At 47.6% G+C, this 23,719-nt stretch overlaps 1 protein-coding gene across 4 annotated transcripts; it reads left to right on the top strand.

Moving 5' to 3' along the window:
- Window positions 1-3,046: 3,046 nt before the first annotated feature.
- LOC118094593 (zinc finger protein 501) lies at window positions 3,047-19,762 on the top strand. 4 transcript variants are annotated; one of them, XM_060281527.1, is made up of 4 exons: window positions 3,047-7,225; window positions 7,872-7,999; window positions 8,813-9,618; window positions 17,461-19,762. In XM_060281527.1, the coding sequence occupies exons 2-4, from the start codon at window positions 7,900-7,902 to the stop codon at window positions 17,965-17,967; spliced, it is 1,413 nt and encodes a 470-aa protein (XP_060137510.1). In that variant the 5' UTR covers window positions 3,047-7,225; window positions 7,872-7,899; the 3' UTR covers window positions 17,968-19,762. The 4 variants fall into 4 exon arrangements, with proteins under 4 accessions (XP_060137510.1, XP_034991015.1, XP_034991014.1 ...); XM_035135123.2 differs by lacking the exons at window positions 3,047-7,225; window positions 17,461-19,762 and adding an exon at window positions 7,249-7,405 and having other exon boundaries at window positions 8,813-12,830; XM_035135124.2 differs by lacking the exons at window positions 7,872-7,999; window positions 17,461-19,762 and having other exon boundaries at window positions 8,813-12,830.
- The last annotated feature ends 3,957 nt before the right edge of the window (window positions 19,763-23,719 follow it).

The raw sequence follows: 23,719 nt of genomic DNA, 5'->3' as shown, positions 1-23,719 counted from the left end.
GTGCTCTTGGTCATGTTGTAGGCCCATTGAAATCAATAAGACAAGTTGGTCGTGACTGTATTAAGTCCCACTGGTTCCAGCAGGACTAAAAGTGTGTTATTTTAGCTGGATACAGCCCATTGACTCATTCTGCTAAACCCCTATCAGCCAGAGAGGTCAACTCTCCACTGCCAATAAAACTCCACAAACAAACCTATGGGTGTTTGCACCTATCCTCGCAAACAGCAGGAGTTTGCTTAAGCAGTAAAGTCAGCGCACAAACACTAAAGTGAACAAGTAATTTAGTTGCCAATCCATTGTACAAGAGAGTACAGAGGGGAAATGATTGTGGTGCTGTTTGCGATCATAAGTGCAAATGCACGGAAAATTCTGAAGGCATTTGGAGAGTGGAAGACCTGTAGGGCATAAAGAGGTCTCTAAAGAAGAGCCATCCACTCGGCCTGATTCTAATCCTGCTATCCAAGAAAGAGGACTCCTCATGAGTCAGGTAGTAGGGAACTGGTTTGTGTTTCTTCTTGCAGACCTCAGCTGCCTGATCTTGGAAGGAAGGAACATGCTGATTCTGCTGGGTTTATGCTGGAGAAAATAGTTATTTTTGATCTTGCACTTGATTGGTCATTTTCATTAGACATTTTGCATGCATAAACCCTATGTCTGCTGTGGACTCATGTACAACTATGACTGGTAGTTTCCTGCTCTGGGGGAGCTGGAAAGGTTCTCATTTCCCATGTGGGTGGTGCACTCCAGATAGAAGGATGCCAAAGCCTATTGATTTCAGTGTGACTCCAGAGCCTGAAGTTCACTGCGCTGCACCCATAGTGTTGTTGTGTTTTGCCTGGCCTATGACTTTGCTAATGGCAGTTTCTTAAAAAACAAAAAAACCACCTCCCAACAGCTTGTATATAGATAATTTCAACTTGTGAAGCAGTATTGTAGAACCATCATTGCTGGTGGTACACTCCTCCTGTACAGTACAATTGTGGACTCTGGTGAAATCAGTCATGCAGATTTCTGTAGTCGCGCTTTAAGCAGTACTTGCAGAAAAGCAGAAATTGGCTCGTAGTGGCCAGACCAGCTCTGCTGCCATAGATGTGATGTTATGGATTACCATTCTCTCTCCCATCCCCAACCTGGAAAGTGTTTCTTCTTTATTTATTTTAATTCCCCCCCCCCCATTTTTGGATGTAACAGTTATTATCGCACACCTTCCAGTGCATTTTCCCATCACTTTCCTTACTGCTAAAAAGTGACACTCTTTTTTTTAAGTGTCTTGAACAAGAGCTCTAAATCCACTCTTAATTGCTCAACCTGAACCTGCTAGCATGTGATTGAATTCCATGTGCAAAATTTTAGTGGTCCAGGAAACTTCCCCCCGCCCTACCCCCAGTCTCATTCTTTGGGTCAGGCTTTTCCAACCAGATGTTTTGAAAATCCTGTGGTACTTTAAGAACAGTGCCTAGATGTCAGGATCTGGAGCCACCTAAAAGTGTACATTTGAACTCCTTGGCTCACAGCCTCTACCAACCTGGTGTCCTCCAGATGTTTCAAACTACGGCTCTGCTGGCTGGAGCTGATGAGAGCTATATAGTCCAACACATCTAAAAGGCGCCAGGTTGGCAAAGGCTGGTTCAGTCGTTGGGCTTGGGTTGGTGAGTGGTTAACCTTTAGTTCACATTTGTTAAAACTCTCACCCACAAGAGAGCAGATGTGGACATCTAGTGAAGCTGAATGTTGGAAGATTCAGGACAGATAAAAGAAAGTAATTCTCCATGTTAAACTACGGAACTCACCCCCACAGGAGGCAGTGATGGGCACCAACCTAGATTGCTTCTAAAGAGGACTAGACAAATTCATGGGGGGGGGGGAATCAATGGCTACTAGCCATGATGGCTGTGCTTTGTCTCCACAGTGGGAGGCAGCAATCATTCTGAAAACCAGTTGCCAGAAACCAAAGCCGGGGAGAGTGCTCTCATGCTCGAATCCTGCCTACAGGTTTCCCACAGGCCTGATCCAGCAGGCTCCTCTTAGGTTCTCATGTTCCTAAGGGTGTTCCTGAGAGCAGCTGAGTCTTCTGAACTCGTTTATGAGCATCAGCACTCCTGTGGGGTGGCAGAAGGGACAAAGTGCATTTTGGGTGGTGGGAACACGGTTCCACATGTTAAGTTTAGTGAAAGAGAAACAATGGCGTATTTCACTTTCATGATTCCATCCTGTTTTTCCCCCGGAGTAAATGTCCCATACCCCCCTCACGCGATTGCAATCCTATTAGTTTTGATAGAGTTAGCTTTCAAGTAAGCATGCATTAGAATTGTGGCCTTCTTTTAATTCCTAGTTTATGATTTAGTTATATTGTTTAGGTGTTGTCTGGCAAAAGTGTATGTGGTGTGTGTTTTTTTCCTTACTACATAGTGAATAACAGAAAGCCTTTTCCGTTTCACAGGAGGCTCCAGCAAAGAGCAAGCTAATTGTTTGCGGGAGGGGGGGCATAGCTTGCTCCCCATCATCCCAGTCTGGTGCCACCCATGGAGCCAGTTCTGGGGTATTTATTTTACTCTGGCTCAGTTCAGTGTTTGTGAGCTCTTCGTTTTAGGCTTTTTGAGGACAGGGGGTGGGCGGGTTAGGTTTCCTTTGCTTTAGAATTGTTTGTGGGCAGGGATGTTTTGGATTATTTGAAATGTATTTTCTATGATTTTTATTACTGCCAATGGGTATGCCTTAACAAAACAATTGTAAATGCCATCGCAGCAGTATCGTAGCCAAACTTAAGCTTGGGTTTCCTGCCCCTATGAAATCCCCACCACCAACTTCCTACTTTTCCCGGTATTGCCCATGGTATCTTAATCGATTTCCCTATCGTACTAACAGTGTCTGTCTCTTCACTGTATGAAATAAACACTTTTCCTGATTCCAAGGTGCCTTGTTGACATCCTAAGTAGCCAGGACACCATTTTCGGGTGTAATAACCTGAGACGGCTAGGAGACTTACCTGGACATTTGAGTGGGTGCAAAATGCAGCGAGCTCTCTATTGCTGTGTCAACGTGCAAAAATAGACCCCTATGCTAGGACAGAGGGTAGGCAGAAGGTAGGCTGGGATGTGCTGGTAGATCTTTGGGTGGTTTGCAGAAGATGAGTCCCAACTGTTTTGCCTTCAGTGCTTAGCTTTTGAGCATACAGAACAATTTGTGCTTGGCATTCTTCCCACACAAGAGTCAGGGTTTCGTAGTGGCCACAGGTCTGGTCTAGAACCTTGGGAGACCAGAGTTTAATCCCCACTTGGCCATGAAGCTCACTGGGCAACCTTGGGCCAGTCACCATCTCTTAGCCTAACTTACCTCGCAGTGTTGTTGTCAGGATAAAATGGGAGGAGGGAGAATGGTGTACACCGGTTGGAGCTCCTTGGAGGAAGGGTGGACTATAAATGTAATAGTAAAGAGAAATAAAGAAATCCTGTCTGCCTTCCACCATGGAACCCAAGGCTGTGTATATGTGGTTCTCGGGTAGTTCACTCCTCCCAACTGATCAGGCACAGACCTGCTTAGTTTCATCAAGGTAATCCCTCCCTGTGTCTTCGGACTCTACTCTAGTACCACACTAAACACAGCGTGTCATTTGACCCTCAGGGGTGTCCGGAAAGGACAACAATCAGCAAAAAAAGGAAAGAAAACCCCATTAAAATACATCAACATCTACATGTCTGGATAGACTTGCCTAAACAAAAATGTTTTAAGCAGGTGTCAGAAAGAACACAGTGTTTGTGTCTGCCTGCTGTCAGTGTCAACCATTTTGCAACTAAAGCTACAGAAATGATGTAGAATGAGACAAAATACAGAATCTAGAAACTAAAAGCAATCAAACCAGGTCTACAAATATATAGTTAATTTTATACTTTTAATTGGATAGTTAATTTCATTTAACAAAAAGCTGGCTAAACATCAAGATACTAGGGTAGCAGGCACTTGTCTAATTTCAGCTGGCAACATCCCAAAGGCTGGAGCTGCATCACTGAAAGCCCAGTCTATTATTATTATTATTATTATTATTATTATTATTATTATTATTATTAAATTTATATACCATCCTTCATTCAAAGACCACAAGGCAGTTTACAGCATAAAAATACAAAATGAAAACACATAATATAACAAAATACATTTATTGTTATGGCAATTCAAAGCTCAAAATGACTTACAAAAAACAATACATACATGCATACATTAAAGTGAGGGGAGTATCCATTAAAACATCCCACCTAGTTAAAAGCCAGAGGCCTGATTAAAAAGGAAGGTTTTGGCCTGGCACCTGAAAATGCTGTATATACTCAAGTATAAGCCGACCCAAATATAAGCCGAGGCACCGAATTTTACCCAAAAAACCTGGGAAAATTTATTGACTGGAGTACTGGAGTATAAGCTGGTTCACCACACCACAAACCGGTGGATGAGGAAGGAGCAGCCTGAAAGGGCTGCTTTCAGGCTGCTCATTCCTCCTCCGCCTTTGCCACTGTTGGAAATGCGCTCGAGTGGGACCCTCACTCAAGTATAAGGGGGGGGGCTTTTTCAGCATAAAAATGTGCTGAAAAAGTCTGCTTATATTCGAGTATATAGGTACCGGTATATAATGATGGCATCAGGCAAAGTTCCATGGTGAAAGCTTTCTGCAAACAAGGGCCCTGAGCCAAATTTCTACGACAAAACCAACACTTTGAAATTAAGTGCTAGATCAGATCTACCCACTCTTTGAAGAAACTGATTTTTCTAGATCCATTTCAATCAGAGTTTAGGCCTGATTTGGACACAGAAACTGCCTTGGTCACCCTGTATTGATGATCTCTGTTGGGAGAGAGACAGGGGAAATGTGTCCCTTTTAATTCTCAACCTCTCAGCAGCTTCTGATATTAAGCATCATATCCTTCTGGAGCAGATGTCCAAGTTAGTGGTGGGAGGCACTGCTTTTTGGTGGTCCAGGTCCTACTTGGATGATCATTTCCAGATGGTGATGCTTGGGGTGTGCTCTTGGGCTCCAGTGTGGAGCCTTCAGTGTGGGTATCCTCAGGATTTGATTTTATCCTCCATGCTGTTGAACATCCACATGGAACCGTTGAGTAGGGACATCTGGGCTCTTGGACTACTGTACATTGTCGGCAATATGTTCTACTTCTCCTTTACATCTGCAGGCGTGGCAGTGGATGTGCTGGATCTCAGTGCTAAGATTACTGCAATGCCTTATACAGTACACAGTACTGCCCCTGAAGACGGTTCAGAAACTTCGGCTGGTGCAGAATTTAGAGGCTAGGTTGCTCTCTGGGACAAGATGCTTTGAGCATATGACACTAATCCTGGCCCAACTACACTGACTGCCAATCAATTTCCAGGCCAAATTCAAAGTGTTGGTTTTGACCTAAAGTAAAGGGACCCCTGACCATTAGGTCCAGTCGTGACCGACTCTGGGGTTGCAACACTCATCTCATGTTATTGGCCAAGAGAGCCGGCGTACAGCTTCCAGGTCATGTGGCCAGCATGACTAAGCTGCTTCTGGCGAACCACAGCAATGCACAGAAACGCCGTTTACCTTCCCGCTGTAACAGTACCTATTTATCTACAGTACTTGCACTTTGACATGCTTTCAAACTGCTAGGTTGGCAGGAGCTGGGACCGAGCAACGGGAGCTCACCCCATCGCAGGGATTCAAACCGCCGACCTGATCGGCAAGCCCTAGGTTCTGTGGTTTAACCTATAAAGCTTAAGCTATAAAGTTTTGACCTATAAAGCCTTAAACAGCCCGGGGTCGCAATATCCCAAGGACTGCCTCTCTTTATATGAACCTACCAGGACCCTGAGATCATCCTCTGAGGCCCTTCTTTGTGTGCCTTCTCCATGAGAGGTCTAGAGGACGGCAACATGACAGCATATCCTTAAAGCACTGTTTGTGTAATGCACTCCCCAGGGAGGCTTGCCTGGCACCTTCATTACATATCTTTAGGCACTAGGCAAAAACATTCCTCTTTCCCCAGGCCTTTGGCTAACTAAAAATACCTTGCCTTTTAAACTAGATGGAGGTTCTGGTTTGTTGCTATGCTATATATTTTGTGTTCTCATTTTTTTAAAAAAAATGCTGCGAATCGCTCTGCCATCTTCGGATAAAGGGTGGTATATAAATTTAATATATATATATTTTAAAGTATTAAATGCACCTGCATGGTGCCTGTCTGAGTAGCGCAGCTGCAGTGCAGGGGTATATTGGAGTGAAGCTAAACATGGAATACCTTGTTTTTATTATTATCAGGGAGGTACTGCCCTGAACAAGATGCTAGTGGGATTCTCTACTGGTGCCATGCCAGTCTTGGGTGCACAATGCCCCTCTGCCCTAATGATGTTTTAGCCTGGATTATTTATTACTTAGTTTATTTATTAGATGTATGCACTGCCAGTTAGACCAGAGGCCCGTCTAACTAGTGCAGCATCCTGCTCCCCAGAGGCACGTGCATCCGGAGGGCCAGGAAGCTCGCTCGTTGTTGACCAAGCACAGGTATTTGGTACTCGATGACATGTCCCCCTCGGTGAACCTGGAGGGTCCCGCTGGAATCAGCCCTCCCTCCCATTGCATCCCGCTCAGCCCTTGGAAAGCCGCCTCGGCTTCGCCCAGCGACCCGTCCGCGGCTCCGCGCCGTGCGTCGGCCGGGCTCAGCATCGGTTCTAGGCCCCAGTCGCGGCGCTTGGCAAGGGGGGCTCCGCGCCGGCCTCTTGTTTGGGGCGGCTGCTCCCCGTTGCAAAACAAGCGGTGCCGCTAGAGGGCTCTGGCCATTGTCAAAAAAAGGAGAGACCGAGAAAGAGGCGACTGTTCTCATTTTCTCTCTCGCTGCTGCTCCCGCTGACGATTTTGGGGGCTGAACTTCCCAGGTCAGCGCCGGAGAGCCTTGTTGTTGCTGCTTCTCCTCCTCCTCCTCCTCCTCCTGCTTGCGTAGCAGCGGCAGACCCAGACCCGGCGCCACCCCGACGGGGCTGCGGGAGCCTCCAGTTTTAAGAAATCTCGTTCTCCAGCCGCATCCTCAAGGGAGAGAGAGACCTTTATCAGCCTCGGTTGCTTTTCTCTCCCCCGCCCGCCCCACTTCTTTCTTTTCTTTTCTTCTCTCCCCACCCCCACCCTTTTTTAATATTATCATTTAAAGGAGAGATCGCGAACTCTGCAGCTTCTCAGGGACCCGATCCTGAAGCCAGAGACTTCCAGGTAACTCCCGCCGACTGGGGTTTGGGCAGCCAGCCAAAAGTCCAGCAACGTAGCCAGGCAACTTCCTCATTAAGGGGAGGGGAGGGGGAGCCTATCACAAACAGCGGGGAGCCAACGCACCGCCGTTCCATCAGCGCCTCTGCTCTCCGAACAATCCGCTCCCCCCCCCTGCCAAACAAGGTATGTAGTGGGGGGGGGCACACACCCGGATCTTCCCTACGCGTATATAAACAAGAAGAGAGCTTTCAAGACGTGAGAATGACGTAGACCTTGGGCTGGGTTGGTAGAGGAAGTAGGAAAGCTTGCCTCCTCCTCCCCCCCCCTCCACCCGCTGCCGTCGCCTTCCTGGCAGGACTCATGTGCCTCTTAAGAACTGTGCATGCCTTGCAGAAATCGGCCCAGGAAAGTCTTCTTCACCTGTTGAATTTCTGCACGTCACCCAAAGTTGTTAAAAGTGCACCAGCCTTGCCAGGGAGACGGGAGCCGCAGCAGGATTGATATTGCAGGGGGAGAGAGAGAGGAGGGCCGCAGGAATCCTGTAGCTTTGACATCAGGGGTGCTAATGCTGTCCAGCAAAGGCCACCTTACAGGCCCAAAGCCGCAGGGTTGGTGATGGATTCTGAGCAAGGGAAACTTATTTTTTCAGAGGCCACAGCCTTTTGCAGAAGTGACTGATGTATTTTGCTGAGATTCAGTGGGCCCTTCTGGACCCATGCCAGAGACCTGTCTACAGGGACATTGTGCAGGACAATTATGGGACTCTACTCTCACTAGGTAAGGACTTTTCTTTTTATTTATTTATTTTTTTACTTATTTTTTATATTTTTTTAAAAAATCAAATAAAATCAGCTTTAAGTAGTAAAGATGGCTATTGCAAACCTGAGATCCCAGAGGTCCAAAAACGTATGGCGACATTGACGTTGACTTCTGCTGGGTTAAGAATATGCAGCCTTTTGAATTACAGGGAACTCTTGATCAGGCCAGGAGAGTTTCTTTGAACTCTAGAAGGCTGCGTGTTGGTAAGCCAGCAAAACTCTCTCAAATGAAAATGTGTCAGGACACTTCTTTTCTTTAGCAAGCTCACAGAAAAGCCTCAGGAGATTAGGATTACTCCATTTTGTGGTAGATGGAGAGACGATAGAAAGTTATGAGAAAATTTCCTGTCCCTGTGTAGTCAGCAATCCTACATCACAGAGATATTTGGAGCATTTGATAGTTGTGGTGGCCAAACCCAAGAACTCTGGTGGAATTCCCATAGAATTCTGCTGGTTAGCTATGGAACGTCAGGAATTAGAAGTTAATATTAGTGTCAGCCAGCACTACCTCTTGGGTCTGGGTTGGTCTAATTCACCTATTGTATGGAACAATGCTTTTAAGCCGCGGCACCAGCATTTGGGTTTTATTTAGTTATTTTGACTCCTGACCCACCCACCCACCCACCCAAATATCTCAGGTTGGTAACCCCACTTAAAACAGCAAATGATCAAACCAACAAGGTAAGGTAACCATTCAGATATAAAACGTTGAAACAAAGCAAAAAGGGGAAAAAATATCCCCATGCTTGCTTCACTCTCTTTCCTTTGATAGATGGAGGAACCATGAACCCAAATCCCCAGCCTGGAGGTGCAGAGGCTGCGCCGACACAGAAGCAGATTCCAGGACGCCCTGAAGGCTCCCTTTACCCAGGCCAGAACCAGCCTGGGCAGCAAAGCGAGGATCCGGGGAAAGGATGGGCCAAGCCGCCTCTTCCTCCTCCAATGCCGAAAGGCAACCCCAGTCTCCCGCCCCGGGTCTATATGGGGCCTGGCCCAAGCCTGTGTGTCCAGTGTGGGGAGAGCCTTGCCCAAACTCGGCATAGCGTCGCCCCGCCCCAGAGAGCCCCCCACCCTGCCGATAAGTTCTACCCGTGCTCCGATTGCGGGAAAAGCTTTGGCGTGAGCTCCCACCTCACCATCCACCGGAGAATCCACACGGGCGAGAAGCCTTACGAGTGCAACGAGTGCGGGAAGAGGTTCAGCCAGAGCTCCACCCTCGTCCTCCACCGCCGCATCCACACTGGGGAGAAGCCTTACAAATGCGTGGATTGCGGGAAGTGCTTCTCGGTGAGCTCTCACCTGACCAAGCACCAGAGGGTCCACACGGGGGAGAAGCCATACGAATGCCAAGCGTGCGGGAAAAGGTTCAGCCAGAGCTCCACCCTCATCCTTCACCAGCGAATCCACACCGGGGAGAGGCCTTACAAATGCGACGAGTGCGGGAAGACCTTCAGCGTCAGCTCCCACCTCACCATCCACCAGAGAATCCATACAGGGGAGAAACCCTATCACTGCACGGAATGTGGGAAGAGTTTCCGGCAAAGGTCCGGCCTCAGCACACACCAGAAAACCCACATGGTCCTCGTGAGACCTTACAAATGCCCACCTTGAAGAGGGAGCCCAGCTTTGGGTCGCAAACCACCAGCCTTTCTTGCCTGACGCTTTGCTCAGTGAAGAGACTGTGGCTGCAGACGGATAGAAGGAGGGGAGAGTTGGCTGGCATCCCACATTTTAAGAGCTTCCTTGGAGACTTGTGGGGGGCTGGGGGGCACTGTTAATGGGAAAGGTATTTCAGGGGTGTCACCCTTCTGCCACAGTCAAGTTAGGGCCATTCCAGAAGCAATGGTTGTTGGTCGTTGGTTGCATGAGATCCCACCATGTTCCTTCAAAAAAAGCACTTCGGCTTTGGGTGATGTTTCTTTCAAACCACAACACAGTGTTACGGGGAACGTGGCTGTCTATTTCCCAAGCTAGCAGTTTGGAGGGCTGTCTGAAATGCAATTTGTGCCAAGTGTCACAGACACTAACCGGATATTTCCTGTGACCTCGCCAATGCCAACTTAGATCGGTTTCCCCCCCTGAGCGGTCCCCAAGTGTGAAAATGTTCCAGTAACAATTTAAAAGGAAAGGAGGAGGTTAAAGGAGTGGGTAGGCTTCTCTTCTCCGCAGCAGCGCTCTGCCATTTTTGTAAACGTTTTCTTTTGCTTAGTTGCTCCTTTCTAGCTTGTTGTTTTCAATGGTTTATATACAGTGATTGGTGGTGGTTTTATATGTTGTACAATTGTGAGCTTTCTTGGAGGTGGGCTTTGGCCTGGGAGCGGCATAGAGCATAATCAGTCACAAATGGGATGTTGATGAAAGTCTTCCCTGCTGTCCGGAGCTAGAACCAGAGCACGCATTTCCTTTGTGTGTTTGTGTGTTTTAAAAAGACAGAAATGAGAATAAGAACAGAATATCCCAGCACAGCAAGGCTGCCTGGTTGCAACGTGGAGATCCAGGCTGCGTGCACATAATACGTTTCAAGCACAGGGCTTCCACCAAAGAATCCTGGAAACTGTACTTTAGCCCTCACAGAACTACAATTCCCAGCACCCTTAAACTACAGTTCCCACGATTCTTTGGGGATAAGTCATATGCTTTAGATATACAGTGTGTACAGAGCCCTGCTCTGTCCTTTTAAAAGTCCTAAAGCCAGTGGTGTTATCGGGGCAGAAGTCCTCGGCCTTACTCCGCAGATGGAGTAGAAGAGCTGGCTTGCTGAAAGATGTATTGATGGTGCCACCAACTTGGTGGTTTAAAATGGAATTAAACAAATTCTTCTGATGGTCACCCCACAGTTTGGAGCCAGTGAATTAACACACCAGGGGCAGCCCATGTGGTGGCCTCCAGATGTTGGACAGCAACTCCCATCATCCCTGACCATTGACTGTGCTGGCTGGGGCTGATAGGAGTTGGAGTCCAGGACCATCTGAAGAACATCTGGTTACCCTTATAATATCTAAAGAGAGGAGTTGCCAAGGGACCATTAAGCCCAAAGGCTAAAATGACCAGACCGCACCACTGCCTGAACCGTCACCTCCCATCCCCATCACTCCTTTGGTCCCTTTGCCAGAGTCTCTTTCAACTTCTGCAGCCAATGCAGCAACTGCAATGCTATTTTTACTCCAGCAGAGAGTGGGAGAGAACAGTGGGGTGGACAGAGGGGCGCCATAGCAGATACACAGAATGGAATCGCACATGTAGCTCTGTCAGGAAAGAAAGGTGGCTGTCGAAGGCTGGCTGCAACTGAACCTTGCCTCCACGGAGCCTCACAGCTGTGTGGGATGTGCTGTTCCTCCTTGACATAATATAAAGTAGGTGCAGGGAACGTTCGGCCCTCCGGATGAATGCCGTACTACAATCCCCATCATCCCTGGCTATTGGTCATGGTTGCCAGGGCTGATGGGAGATGCAGTTCAGCAACATCTAAAGGGTCAAAGGCTCCCCACTTCTGCTATAAAGAGGGAGAGAAGTTGGGGAAGCAGCCACAGGAGTACCATCAATTTTGGAGGAAGAGAGAGAGAGATAGAAAAGGATACAGCAGGAACAGCGAGGAAACTCAGGGTCACAATTTGGTGATGAGGATGGAGTATTGGAGGAGGAGGGAAGAGAGAAGGAAATTTGCCCAGTAACCCCAGGAGAGCTCACTGGAAACCTGAGCCCCAGGGATTCGCCAAGAACATCAAGAAGGTCCTGAAGGAAATAAGAAGTTTGAGGGCTCTGAGATCACTTGCAAGTTGCTGCTCTCATATGGGGGAGATTTCAGAACAGGAAAGATGCTACAGCAGACTAATAGAGCCGGCCCGGTAAATATTTACAAGATTATGCATGGTGTAAATAAAGTGGGCAGGTAGGTTTTTCTTCTCTCTTGGCAGCATTAGGACCTGAGGTCATCTGGTGAAACTGATTGGTAGAAGATGCAAAGCAGAAGAAACACAGGACTTAAATAATAACTTTCACATTTAACGTACAGAATTCATTGTTGCATGATGCCAGTTGCCACGAGCTCTCAAGGGGGATTGGACAAATACATGGAGGAACAGCCTATCAGTGGATGCCTTGAACATCCATGTTCCAAAGCAGCATGTGTGCCTCATGAGTACCAGTCTCTGGGAGATGACAGTGGGGAGATGCTCTTGCTTTTGTGCCCTGCTTGTGGCCTTACCTGAAGCATCTAGCCAGCGCTGCTTGAAAGAGGACTCCTGACTAGATCAGGCTTTGGTTTGATCCGACTCTCCTTCGCTTTTAAAGGGACGCTGTTGGAGGTATTATGCCTCTGAACACCACTTGCAGAAAATCGCAAGTGGGGAGAAGGCTGTTGCACTCGGTTCCTCATAGGCATCTGGCTGGCTACTGAGATCAGGATGATGGGACTTTGGGTGGATTTAGCAGAGCTCTTCTTCAGTTCGCACACAATCTCTGGCCTAGATCTGGAAAGCTCAGATCATCTCCCTTCATTCTGTGGGCTCAGCATGTTGGTGCCTCTGTCCCTGGACTGGGGCAAGCAGAGCGACAGCACTAAGGAGGACACCCATTTTTGTTCTGTTTCTAACTGTCTGGATGTTGTTAGATAGTCAAAACACTTCAATTAACAGGAATTTTAGCCGTTTTAGGTGCTCTTCCTTTCCATCTGTAGCTTCCCCTTATTATCAGCAGTCGTTTATATTTCTTCACCAACAAACCTCTCACTAACATCTCACCCTGTTATCTCCATGGTTTTCGTTCAAGGCATATTAAAAGTTCAGAGAATTTTCCAGGAGTATTATGTGTGGTTATTTTTAACCCATCAGCTGGTGAAGGTCTTGCTTTACGGTACTTAACACAGGGTCCAGCCACACTTCCTCTGCCCCCAGGGAAAACCCACAGTTTAGCCCTGATTCGGAACAAGCAGCAGTTGGGTTTTCTGCATATTGCCATTGTTTCCGATTTAGTGCTAAACCACGGCTTTTCCAGCGGAACGCGGTGGGTCGAAGACAAAAGCACTTGAACTCATGCCTAGAAAGCATGGGGTAAGCAGAAAACCATTCTAGGAAATGTGGAGGAGCCCACTTGACTGTAATAAACATGCTCAAGATAAAAGGAAGGCAAACTTTGTGGAGGCTCTCCTTTTTTAAAAAAAAGAAAGAAAGAAAGAAAAGGGGCTAGGCTTTGTACAGGTACTCTTCATACTCCATCTTTCCACAGGAAATATCTTGTACTTCACACCACTCAAAAGATGAGTACTTCTCATTAGCTCCTTTGTTTCAAAAGTTAACAGCCACTTCCTGCTTCTGCTAATGGGGATGGCAGGTTTATGTGTGACAGCGAGATTTCCTTTCATTGTAATTCCTGGGTGCCAGAAGCTGAATTTAGCAGCATCAAGATACAGGCCAAATCAGTTTTTCAAAGCGATGGGCCATTATAAGAGGGGAAAGGGAAGGGTGATGACCATTAAGCTAGCCATCAGCAAAGCTAAGCAAAGCTAGGTGCCAGCCAGCGAATGGAAGGAGCCCTGCCCTTGGCTCTGAGTAGTTAGCAGAAGGCAATACCAGAGGTGGTTTCAGAACTGCAGTTTGCATGATATACTGTAAGTTGCAGGGGAAATAGTTGCAGTTTGTAAGCAGCGGCAGACTGGAGAAAGGCAGGTTGGAGAATAATGTGGGCTGACAATTTGAATCCAGGACTCTGGACGTGGGAGAAGCCAGTCTTCCTCACTTACCAGGAAGAGGGCTCCCAGTAGATTAATAGAAAACCTGTGATTTCCTCATTGTTGTTGTTTAGTTGTGTCCGACTCTTTGTGACCCCATGGACCATAGCACGCCAGGCACTCCTGTCTTGCACTGCCTCCCGCAGTTTGGTCAAACTCATGTTTGTAGCTTCAAGAACACTGTCCAGCCATCTCGTCCTCTGTCATCCCCTTCTCCTTGTGTCTTTCCCAACATCAGGGTCTTTTCCAGGGAGTCTTCTCATGAGGTGGCCAAAGTATTGTAGCCTCAGCTACAATATTTCCTCATAACGACCAGCAATTTCTTTCACTCTATTGCCATATGTGTGTTGTTTAGGGCCTATGACTTGTTAGCATTAGAAATGCACAAACTGAATAAGAACAGTTATTTTAAGCTCAGATATTTTACCCACTTATAATTAGTAAATAACTTCCTTAAATAAACTACGGTACTTTCCTAAGGCTGCAATTCTATACTCGGCTAAGAAGAAGTCTTATTGAACTTGAGCCTACTGCTCAGTGGGCATGTATAGCATTGCACTGCAAGTTAGTTACCCCTTCTCTCTCCATTAAACACTCCTGGTGTTCACAGTCAGAGTAGGAAAAGCAGCTGGAGGTCCAGGTTTGCTTAAGCAGCAAGGGTAATGTTGATCCTGGAGGAACCTATCCCCGGTTGGGGAGCATTTTGGGTGGGTAACCCAGGTTCCTGCCCCCAGAAAAAAGAATACCATGGTTTACCTCCCTCTACAGAAGCTACAATTCCCATCACCCTTAACGAAATAAAACTACAGCTTCCATGTTGGTCTGAGTCGAAGCAAAATAAAAAAATTCCTTCAGTAGCACCTTAAAGCTACTTTAAGGTGCTACTGAAGGAATTTTTTTATTTTACAGCTTCCATGATAGCTCAGTCTGTAGAGCATGAGACTTGATCTCGGGGTTGTGGGTTTGAGTCCCGTGCTGGTTAAAAAAATTCCTGCATGACATTTGGTGTCCCTTCCAACCTTACAGTTCTGTGATTCTTGAGGGTAAAAAGACCCTGACCATTAGGTCCAGTCACGGACGACTCTGGGGTCGCAGCGCTCATCTCGCTTTACTGGCCGAGGGAGCCGGCGTACAGCTTCCAGGTCATGTGGCCAGCATGACAAAGCCGCTTCTGGAGAACCAGAGCAGCACACGGAAACGCCATTTACCTTCCCGCTGTAGCAGTACCTATTTATCTACTTGCACTGGTGTACTTTCAAACTGCTAGGTTGGCAGGAGCAGGGACTGAGCAACGGGAGCTCATCCCGTCACAGGGATTCGAACCGCTGACCTTTGAGGGTGGTGTGCTTTAAATATACGGTGCTGTGTTTATTTACTTTGTTTGTACCCAAGACATTTTGCTGCCTGTGGAGAACAGAATGGAACACACACAATTCCACTTATGGAAGCCGAATGGGCCTACAGTTGAATTTTGCATGGGGCAGGCAATGTGGCACACATGAGACAGCTGCCTTGCTTGCCTAATAATGGGACGGGCCCTGTGCATACATACACAATCACATACACAGGTTACTACTACTACTACTACTACAACAACAACAATTTGCATTGAAAAAGAATTGTTTCCAACCCTTCATATGAGAGGAGAAGTTGCATCTAGTAGAATTTCCCCTCCTCTGGGGATGGGTGGGTACAGGAGCCCTCTCACAATCTGGAAAAGCAACCCCTGTGCCATTTTTGATGTGTTGCTTTGTTTTTATGCCCTGGTAAGGTTCCTGCCTGACTGACATATATTCAATACAGCTCTCATAATTCATTAATATGAAAAACCAATATGCAAACCAAGCCTTATGATGAACGGTTGAATGGGTATGTTTAGCTTGGAAAAGAGGAGATAGGACAGCCATCTTTAAATATCTCAAGGGCTTTCACATGGAAGAGGGAATAAGCTCGTTTTCTCCTGCTCTGGAGGGTAGGATTCGAACCAAGGACTTCAAGTTACGTACAAGGAAGGAGATTTCAACTAAACATACAGAAAAACTTTCTGACAGTAAGTTGTTCAACAGCTGAACGGTCTCCCTCTGGAGGTGGTAGTACTCTCCTTCCTTGGAGGCTTTTAAGCAGAGGTTGGATGGCCATCTGTCATGGATGCTTTAGCTGAGATTCCTGCATTGCAGGGGGTTGGACTAGATGATCCTTGGGTGTTCCTTCCAAGTCTACAATTCTGTGATTGGGGGCAGGAGGGAAAGGGGGGGGAGAGGGCAGGAAAGGCGCACAACACCTGTTGAATGTCTGCCTGTCGTTGAGCTGCTCAAAGCGCAGCACTTCTTTCAAAATCCTTCCCCCCTCCAAATAAAAAATAAAAAAATCCAACAGCATGCCCAGACTTACTCAGGGAGAAAACCAGGGGTTAAAACCATGGAGCAATCCAGGCGCCATCCCTGCTTGTGGCCAGAGTGGCTGCCTGTGCTGAGCCCCGGGCTGCAGATGGTCCAGTTCCTTACTCCGTTTCCCTTCCCTGGCCGCTGTCATCTCCAATGCCCCCGCCCCCCAAGCAAGATGCAGGTTAGGTTGTCCCCTGCCCTGCCTCCCCCTGCTGCTGGAACAAGGAGGCGCCAGCTCAAGCCCAGCTTTGAACAGCGAGGTCAGAAGGGACGATGCGGGGCTGGGGGAGAGCGGTGCCCGCCCTGAGTGCCAATGGAGGGATGGATGGCACATGGAGAAAGGGAAGACGTCCCCTTCTGCAGATGGTTGGAGGCGAGGGGCTGCTTGGGGGGCGGGAGTAGGGAGCATGGGCATAACCCCCCCCCCCAAATCAATTAAATAAATAAAAATACTGATCTAAAAGCGGAAATTGTAGAAAGATTTTGAGATCTTTCTGAGCACTTGGGGTCAAAATAAAGTGTTTTGAAACAACGGTTGTTGAAACATTTTATTGCAAATCTGCACCCCCAAACATAAATAATCACTGAAGTGTGTTATGCTTGTGCAAAGGAGGGGGCATTTTCTGTGACAGTTCCCTGGTTTTGGAACTTGTATATTACAGTCTTTTGGACATCAGGTTAAGACTTCCTTGCTTGCCCTGCCGTTTTAAAGGAGCTGTGTTTGGTGTTTAGCAGTTGTCTTTTAGTTTTTATTGAAGGTGGGTGGGTGGGTGTGCTTAGGGCTTTTATTTATTAATGCATTAGATTATTGCTGTCATTGTGCATCAAGGAAAAATTTCAGGGGGAAAAGTAAAATAAAATGGGAGATAAGAGGCAGTATGGCGCTGAATTCTACTTGCTGGGCATTGCAAGAGTGGAGAGTGCTATTGCTCTCATTTCCTGCGTGTGGGCTCTCTACACACATCTGGTTGGCCCCTATGAGAACAGGATGCTGGACTAAATGGGCCTTTGCCCTGATCCAACAGGACTCTTATGTACTTAAGTGAACAAGTCTTCCCATGTTTCTCTGCATCTAATTTTATGTCTTGTTATTTTCTCCTGAAGTTGAGATCCACTGATGTTGTCCCAGCAGATGCCAGGAGGGGACGTGAGGAGGAAACCTCTGTTGCCAAAAGCACATTGTCGAGAGAAGACATCCCTGGAGGGATGGAGCCCCAGAGGCCTGGCCTGGAACTAAGTCGCGGGAGACTGGCTGTGGGAGACTTTGCCCTAGGGCTTCCCACCAAACCCGGCCCCGTCTCCTCCAGCGAGGGCCAGAAACCCTACATGTGTACCGAGTGCGGGAAAGGGTTCGGCCAAAGCTCGCACTTGATGCGCCACCTGGGCACGCACTCGGGGGAGAAGCCATACCGGTGCGCAGACTGCCCCAAGGCCTTCACACAGCTGTCGAACCTGCGGCAGCACCGGCGCATGCACACCGGGGAGCGCCCCTACGCCTGCGACTGCTGCGGGAAGTGCTTTTCCTGGAGCTCCAACCTGGCGCAGCACCGGCGCCTCCACACCGGCCAGAAGCCCTACGCTTGCGCCCAGTGCGGCAAGCGTTTTTGCGAGAGCGCCCGGCTCCTGGAGCACCAGCGCACCCACACGGGAGAGCGCCCTTACGCCTGCCCACAGTGCCACAAACGTTTCAGCCGCAGCTCCCACCTTGCCCGCCACCAACGACTCCATGCACCTGTCCCATGCACAGAGGAGGAGCCTTTCCCTTGCAGCCAGGGCGCTGCACTCCTCCGACACCACCATTGTACCCACCACAATTAGAACATATGGTGCTGGAACACTGTGGCAGCAATTAAAGGATATTCCTCATTTGCCTTTAGCTCTGGATCCCAGCAGCGGCCTGGAGATGACCTCAAGCACAGCAGCTTCCTGCTTAGCTGCGTGGGCTGCAATGGGAGCTCAGATCTTACTAGGCTTTGGAGAATCGAGAACAGGAATGGGAAACTTGTGGTCTTGCAAATGTTGCTGGACTCCATGGGTATAGCCAGGGTTTATGTTATTGGGGGGGGGGGGCAGGACACCCACTGTCATCATCTTCTGTCTTGCTCTGTCTAGCAGATGCGGAATGAAGTGTCTCAACAACTGTGGTTTTAAATTACTTTCTTTTGACCCCAAGTGCTCAGAAAAATCCATCAGAATCTTCAGTCATTTGAAAAAGAGGATGTTAAAGAAAAGAATAACATCAGGGAGTACCTTTCAAGTATATTTTGCAAAATTACAAAGAACATGCCTTTGATCATCTTATTTTAAAAAAAATTAAAGCTAAAACAAGTTTCCTTGGATTTGCTAAAAGCAATAATAATAATAATAATAATAATAATAATAATAATAATAATAATAATTTGCCACACATCTGACTGGGTTGCCGCAGTAAAAGCACTTTTCAGCACTTCTCAAATTTCTCCTTTTTCCCCCAATGTAGTTTTTCTGTGCGCACTCTGTAAAAAATAGCCCATTGAGTCGCTCCCCTGTCATTGTTGGCCATTATCTTTACTTCTGCAAGGTACTGAATGACCACTCTATGGCACAAGTGGTGCATAGCTGAGCAAGAGAGGTGAGCAGAGCCTTTTTTTGTGGCAGGGGAAAAGATTTGCACCTCTTTCACTAGGTCTGCTGAGTTCAGCTCTTTTAACCTTGGAATCTTTTAACTGCTTTTTGCCGAGTTTCTTCAGCTATAAGCGAGAAGTTCGCAGGAGCCATGCTTATCACTTGGTTGGGTTGCCAGTTGCATTACTAGAATGCGCCATGACATCATCCAAGTGACCTCAGCGAGCATTTCAACTTCGAATATTCTGATTGTTTCTACTTATAGTTAAGCAGCTGCCCTCCTGGCTAAGCCCATGCTGGACTCTCAACTCCTTGCCGACCATCACCAGTGCCAGATTTACGTATAAGCTAAACAAGCTATAGCTTAGGGCCCCACTCTCTTGGGGGCCCCAAAAAATTTAAAGGGAAAAAACCTGGATGTACATTTCCAAAATATAAGATGAAAAAAAACCAAATAAAATAAAACCAACAAACAGCAACAGTGTGTTTTGTGTTGTGTAGGCTCCTATGATGTAAGGAATGTGCCCCGCCTGCTAGCCTGCTCCCTAAAATATTACTGGTTTGCTCATTTCAATATACAGTGGTATCTCGGTTTAAGTACACAATTGGTTCCGGAAGTCTGTACTTAACCTGAAGCGTAGTTAACCTGAAGCAAACTTTCCCATTGAAAGTAATGGAAAGTGGATTAATCTGTTCCAGACAGGTCCGCGGAGTACTTAACCTGAAGCGTACTTAACCTGCCTGAACTTTCCCATTGAAAGTAATGGAAAGTGGATTAATCCATTCCAGACGGGTCCACAGAGTACTTAAACTGAAAGTACTGAAACTGAGGCATACTTAAACCAAGGTATGACTGTATAGGGTGCCTACATTCTGCATGTGCAAATGGCTTTAGATGCCTATTAGATCCATAAAATCCAGAAATAGCATATATTCAAGACAAAAAACAGCGACAATTTATTGTTGACAAAGGACAGCTGGTCATATAAAGGGCCCCATTACCTTCAGTAGCTTAGGGCCTCATCAAACCTAAATCCGGCCCCGACCATCGCCCATGCAGCTGTGGCTGATGGGAGTTGCAGTCTATGAACATCTGGAGGGCCGCAAGTTCCCCACCTCTGAGCTTCATCAAGAGAGCATCAGGACATAACACAACAACCTATAGCCAAAAAATAATTCTCCGTGCTGCGACGTTGCACACTGTGACACTATGCTGGGAGGAGGTGCTGCAGGCAGTTGTTGCACTCCAGGAAACCTGCAGCAGAAAAAAAGAAACACAGACCCCTTGTAGCAAATGCTGCGGCAGGTGCGTGCTGTGAGCAAGGTCACATCTACAGGCAAGCTAGACGACTGAACATGGTGCTTAGATATCCAGAGCTCTGGTTAACTGCCTTGGGTGAGAGTGGGGGGAGCTGCCATCTGTACGTTTGGAGAACGATTAGCAGACCATCACCTGGGTTGATCCTCCTCCTAAGAGACAAAACTGGGAGCCATCTGAGCTCATCTAACCACCCAGGACACAACTGTAAAAAGGGGGACGTAAAGAAATGATGGGTATTAAAAATAAGAATAACAGCATCCCAGTTGACTCTTGATAATTCAGCTGCACTACAGTCAGCCTGTATGGTATTAAGACATGGAAGGGGAACAAAACCTTTTTTTTACAAATTTTCCCCCAGGGCAGCAAAAAGTCTCAGCCCACCCCTAACTCTGGGTCTTAGTGGCAAGGGGTGCTTATTATTATTATTATTATTATTATTATTATTATTATTATTCATAAAACATGAACATTGCTTGATTGTGGGGGAAACAACTCAAAGCACTAGAAGGGAATGTCCGCTCACCCCCTCCCAACAGGTGCGCGGGGTTTGCGACACCGCGCAGGATGACCTAGCCAGGTGCCACCCACCTTGCTACAGGGTGGCCATCGCCCAACCCCCATCTCAGCAGGACAATGGGCTGCCAGTTAGGGGTGGGGCGAGGGCTAGGGAAAAGGCTGGTGCCCTTCGGCCCAGACTCACTTGCTTTTCTTCCTGCTGGATGCACCCACCCACCCAACCCTCCCAAGAAAGATAACATGGTTTTCCTTTGCAGCCTAACCTCTTGCTTCCTAGGTTAGCGGGCGCTGCTATGGTTGTACGATGGTTGCTGTTTTCAGAACCGGGAAGGAATTTCTCCTGCATTGGCCGTTTTTGCCTTCCCCGTAGCAATTCATCACAACTATTCTATAGCCTATCTTTGAGATGGGGGGGGGGTTAACATCCTCATGCACCCCCACGTGGTGGCATTGCAGGGCCCCGTTAAAAGGGCTGATTGCGGGAGTCACTGGCCCTAGAGTGGCGGCAAATAGGTCAAACTCCTGGCTTTGGTGAGGTGGGAGGGCACGCTGTGTAAGCTCACACTTTACAGTCCCCTCCCACTGCACCTGACTGCCCTGCATATCCTCAGCCCCTGTTGGGTTGAGAGGGATAGCTTCCAAGGCCCAAGCCAAGGTTCCTACAACTGAAATTCAATAAAGTTGTGGCCTAATTTAAACCCATACATGGTTGCCATGTCTCATTTTGGGGAGGGTGTAGTCTCCGGGAACAGGGTTTAGCGCGTGGGCTTGCAATGCTACATCTCAGGCGGTCTAAGGCAGGGACAGGGAAGCTGTGGCCCTCCCAATATTGTTGAACTCCAGTTCCCATCAGATGCAGCCAGCATGGCCAATGATCAGGGATGATGGGCTCTGGAGTCCCACAACATCTGTAGGACCGCAGGCTCCCCTTTGCTGCTGTGCATCTTCATCCTCTACTCTGTAGAAGGTAATCATCATCTGTGGGAGAGAAAAGACCTGGCTTCTTTCGTGATGGCCTTAAAAATATATATATATTTAATTTCACGACAATGATATTCTGCTTGGTTTTAATAATAATAATAATAATAATAATAAACCTCTAAGCAGTTTATTTGTTGTTGTTGTTGTTTAGTCGTTTAGTCGTGTCCGACTCTTCGTGACCCCATGGACCAGAGCACTCCTGTCCTCCTGTCTTCCAATGCCTCCCACAGTTTGGTCAAACTCATGTTAGTAGCTTCAAGAACACTGTCCAACCATCTCGTCCTCTGCCGTCCCCTTCTCCTAGTGCCCTCCATCTTTCCCAACATCAGGGTCTTTTCCAGGGCCGGCTCTAGGTAGAGCCCCGGTGGCGCAGGGCACCATGGCGCCGGCCCGCCAGGAGGGCGCCGCGAGCTGCGCCCGCCCGCTGGCCGGCCGGTCTGCCGGTTCGACGCGCAGCTGCGCCCACGGCAACTGCGATGTGCTTGCCCGCCTGCTGCGCAGCAGCGCCTGTGGCAGCCGCGCTGCAGACTGCGCCCGCCCGGCGCACTGGGAAACGGGGCAGGGGGGCGCCGGAGGGATTCCTCGCTCCATGGTGCCAGGGGCGCTTAAGACGGCCCTGGTCTTTTCCAGGGAGTCTTCTCTTCTCATGAGGTGGCCAAAGTATTGGAGCCTCAGCTTCACGATCTGTCCTTCCAGTGAGCACTCAGGGCTGATTTCCTTCAGAATGGATAGGTTTGATCTTCTTGCAGTCCATGGGACTCTCAAGAGTCTCCTCCAGCACCATAATTCAAAAGCATCAATTCTTCGGCGATCAGCCTTCTTGATGGTCCAGCTCTCACTTCCATACATCACTACTGGGAAAACTATAGCTTTAACTATACGGACCTTTGTCGGCAAGGTGATGTGTCTGCTTTTTAAGATGCTGTCTAGGTTTGTCATTGCTTTTCTCCCAAGAAGCAGGTGTCTTTTAATTTCGTGACTGCTGTCACCATCTGCAGTGATCAAAGAGCCCAAGAAAGTGAAATCTCTCACTGCCTCCATTTCTTCCCCTTCTATTTGCCAGGAGGTGATGGGACCAGTGGCCATGATCTTGGTTTTTTTGATGTTGAGGTTCAGACCATATTTTGCGCTCTCCTCTTTCACCCTCATTAAAAGGTTCTTTAATTCCTCCTCACTTTCTGCCATCAAGGTTGTGTCATCTGCATATCTGAGGTTGTTGATATTTCTTCCGGCAATCTTAATTCCGGTTTGGGATTCATCTAGTCCAGCCTTTCGCATGATGAATTCTGCATATACAGGAGACAGATGAGGTGATCAGGCACTCCCATTTCTTTAATAACTTGTCATAGTTTGCTGTGGTCGACACAGTCAAAGGCTTTTGCATAGTCAATGAAACAGAAGTAGACGTTTTTCTGGAACTCTCTAGCTTTCTCCATAATCCAGCGCATGTTTTCTATTTGGTCTCTGGTTCCTCTGCCCCTTCGAAATCCAGCTTGCACTTCTGGGAGTTCTCGGTCCACATACTGCCTAAGTCCGCCTTGTAGAATTTTAAGCATAACCTTGCTAGTGTGTGAAATGAGCGCAATTGTGCGGTAGTTGGAGCATTCTTTGGCACTGCCCTTCTTTGGGATTGGGATGTAGACTGATCTCCAATCCTCTGGCCATTGCTGAGTTTTGGAAAACTCAGCAATAGAAAGCAGTTTATAAGAGGCAGCAAATTAAAACAATGTTATTGTAGTGGATATTTGGGGCAGCAGATTGATTCTCTTGTTGTTGTTTAGTCGTTTAGTCGTTTCCGACCCCATGGACCAGAGCACGCCAGGCACTCCTGTCTTGCACTGCCTCCCGCAGTTTGATTCTCTAGCCATGTTTTTTTTTAATGGCTGCTACGTACATGGTTCTATTTTAATGTACCGTATTTTTCAGTTTATAACATGCCCCCATGTATAAGACTATGTGGGGGGACTCCAAATTGAGAAAATGGGGGAGGGGGGGAGATTGTATCCGTGTATAAGACGACCCACAATTTTGACCATAATTTTAAAATAAAAAAAACCCTAGTCTTATACATGGAAAAGTACGGTAATTTATGCTGATACGTTTGTACATAACTTACAGGAAAGGTGGGATAGGAATGTTTTAGAAGGG

This window comes from Zootoca vivipara, chromosome 13 (genome assembly GCF_963506605.1).
Source record: "Zootoca vivipara chromosome 13, rZooViv1.1, whole genome shotgun sequence".
In the NCBI taxonomy this organism is placed as follows: domain Eukaryota; kingdom Metazoa; phylum Chordata; class Lepidosauria; order Squamata; family Lacertidae; genus Zootoca; species Zootoca vivipara.
Note: the sequence above shows the minus strand (reverse complement) of the source record. Positions and strands in the feature narration are given on the sequence as shown.

Excerpts from the sequence above, each read along its gene's own strand:
- LOC118094593 (XM_060281527.1), top strand. The coding sequence starts at position 7,900 with ATGTATTTTGCTGAGATTCAGTGGGCCCTTCTGGACCCATGCCAGAGA. Across the intron at positions 8,000-8,812 it reads TGGGACTCTACTCTCACTAG|ATGGAGGAACCATGAACCCA; the intron begins GTAAGGACTTTT and ends TTCCTTTGATAG. Across the intron at positions 9,619-17,460 it reads CACACCAGAAAACCCACATG|GGCCAGAAACCCTACATGTG; the intron begins GTCCTCGTGAGA and ends TCCTCCAGCGAG.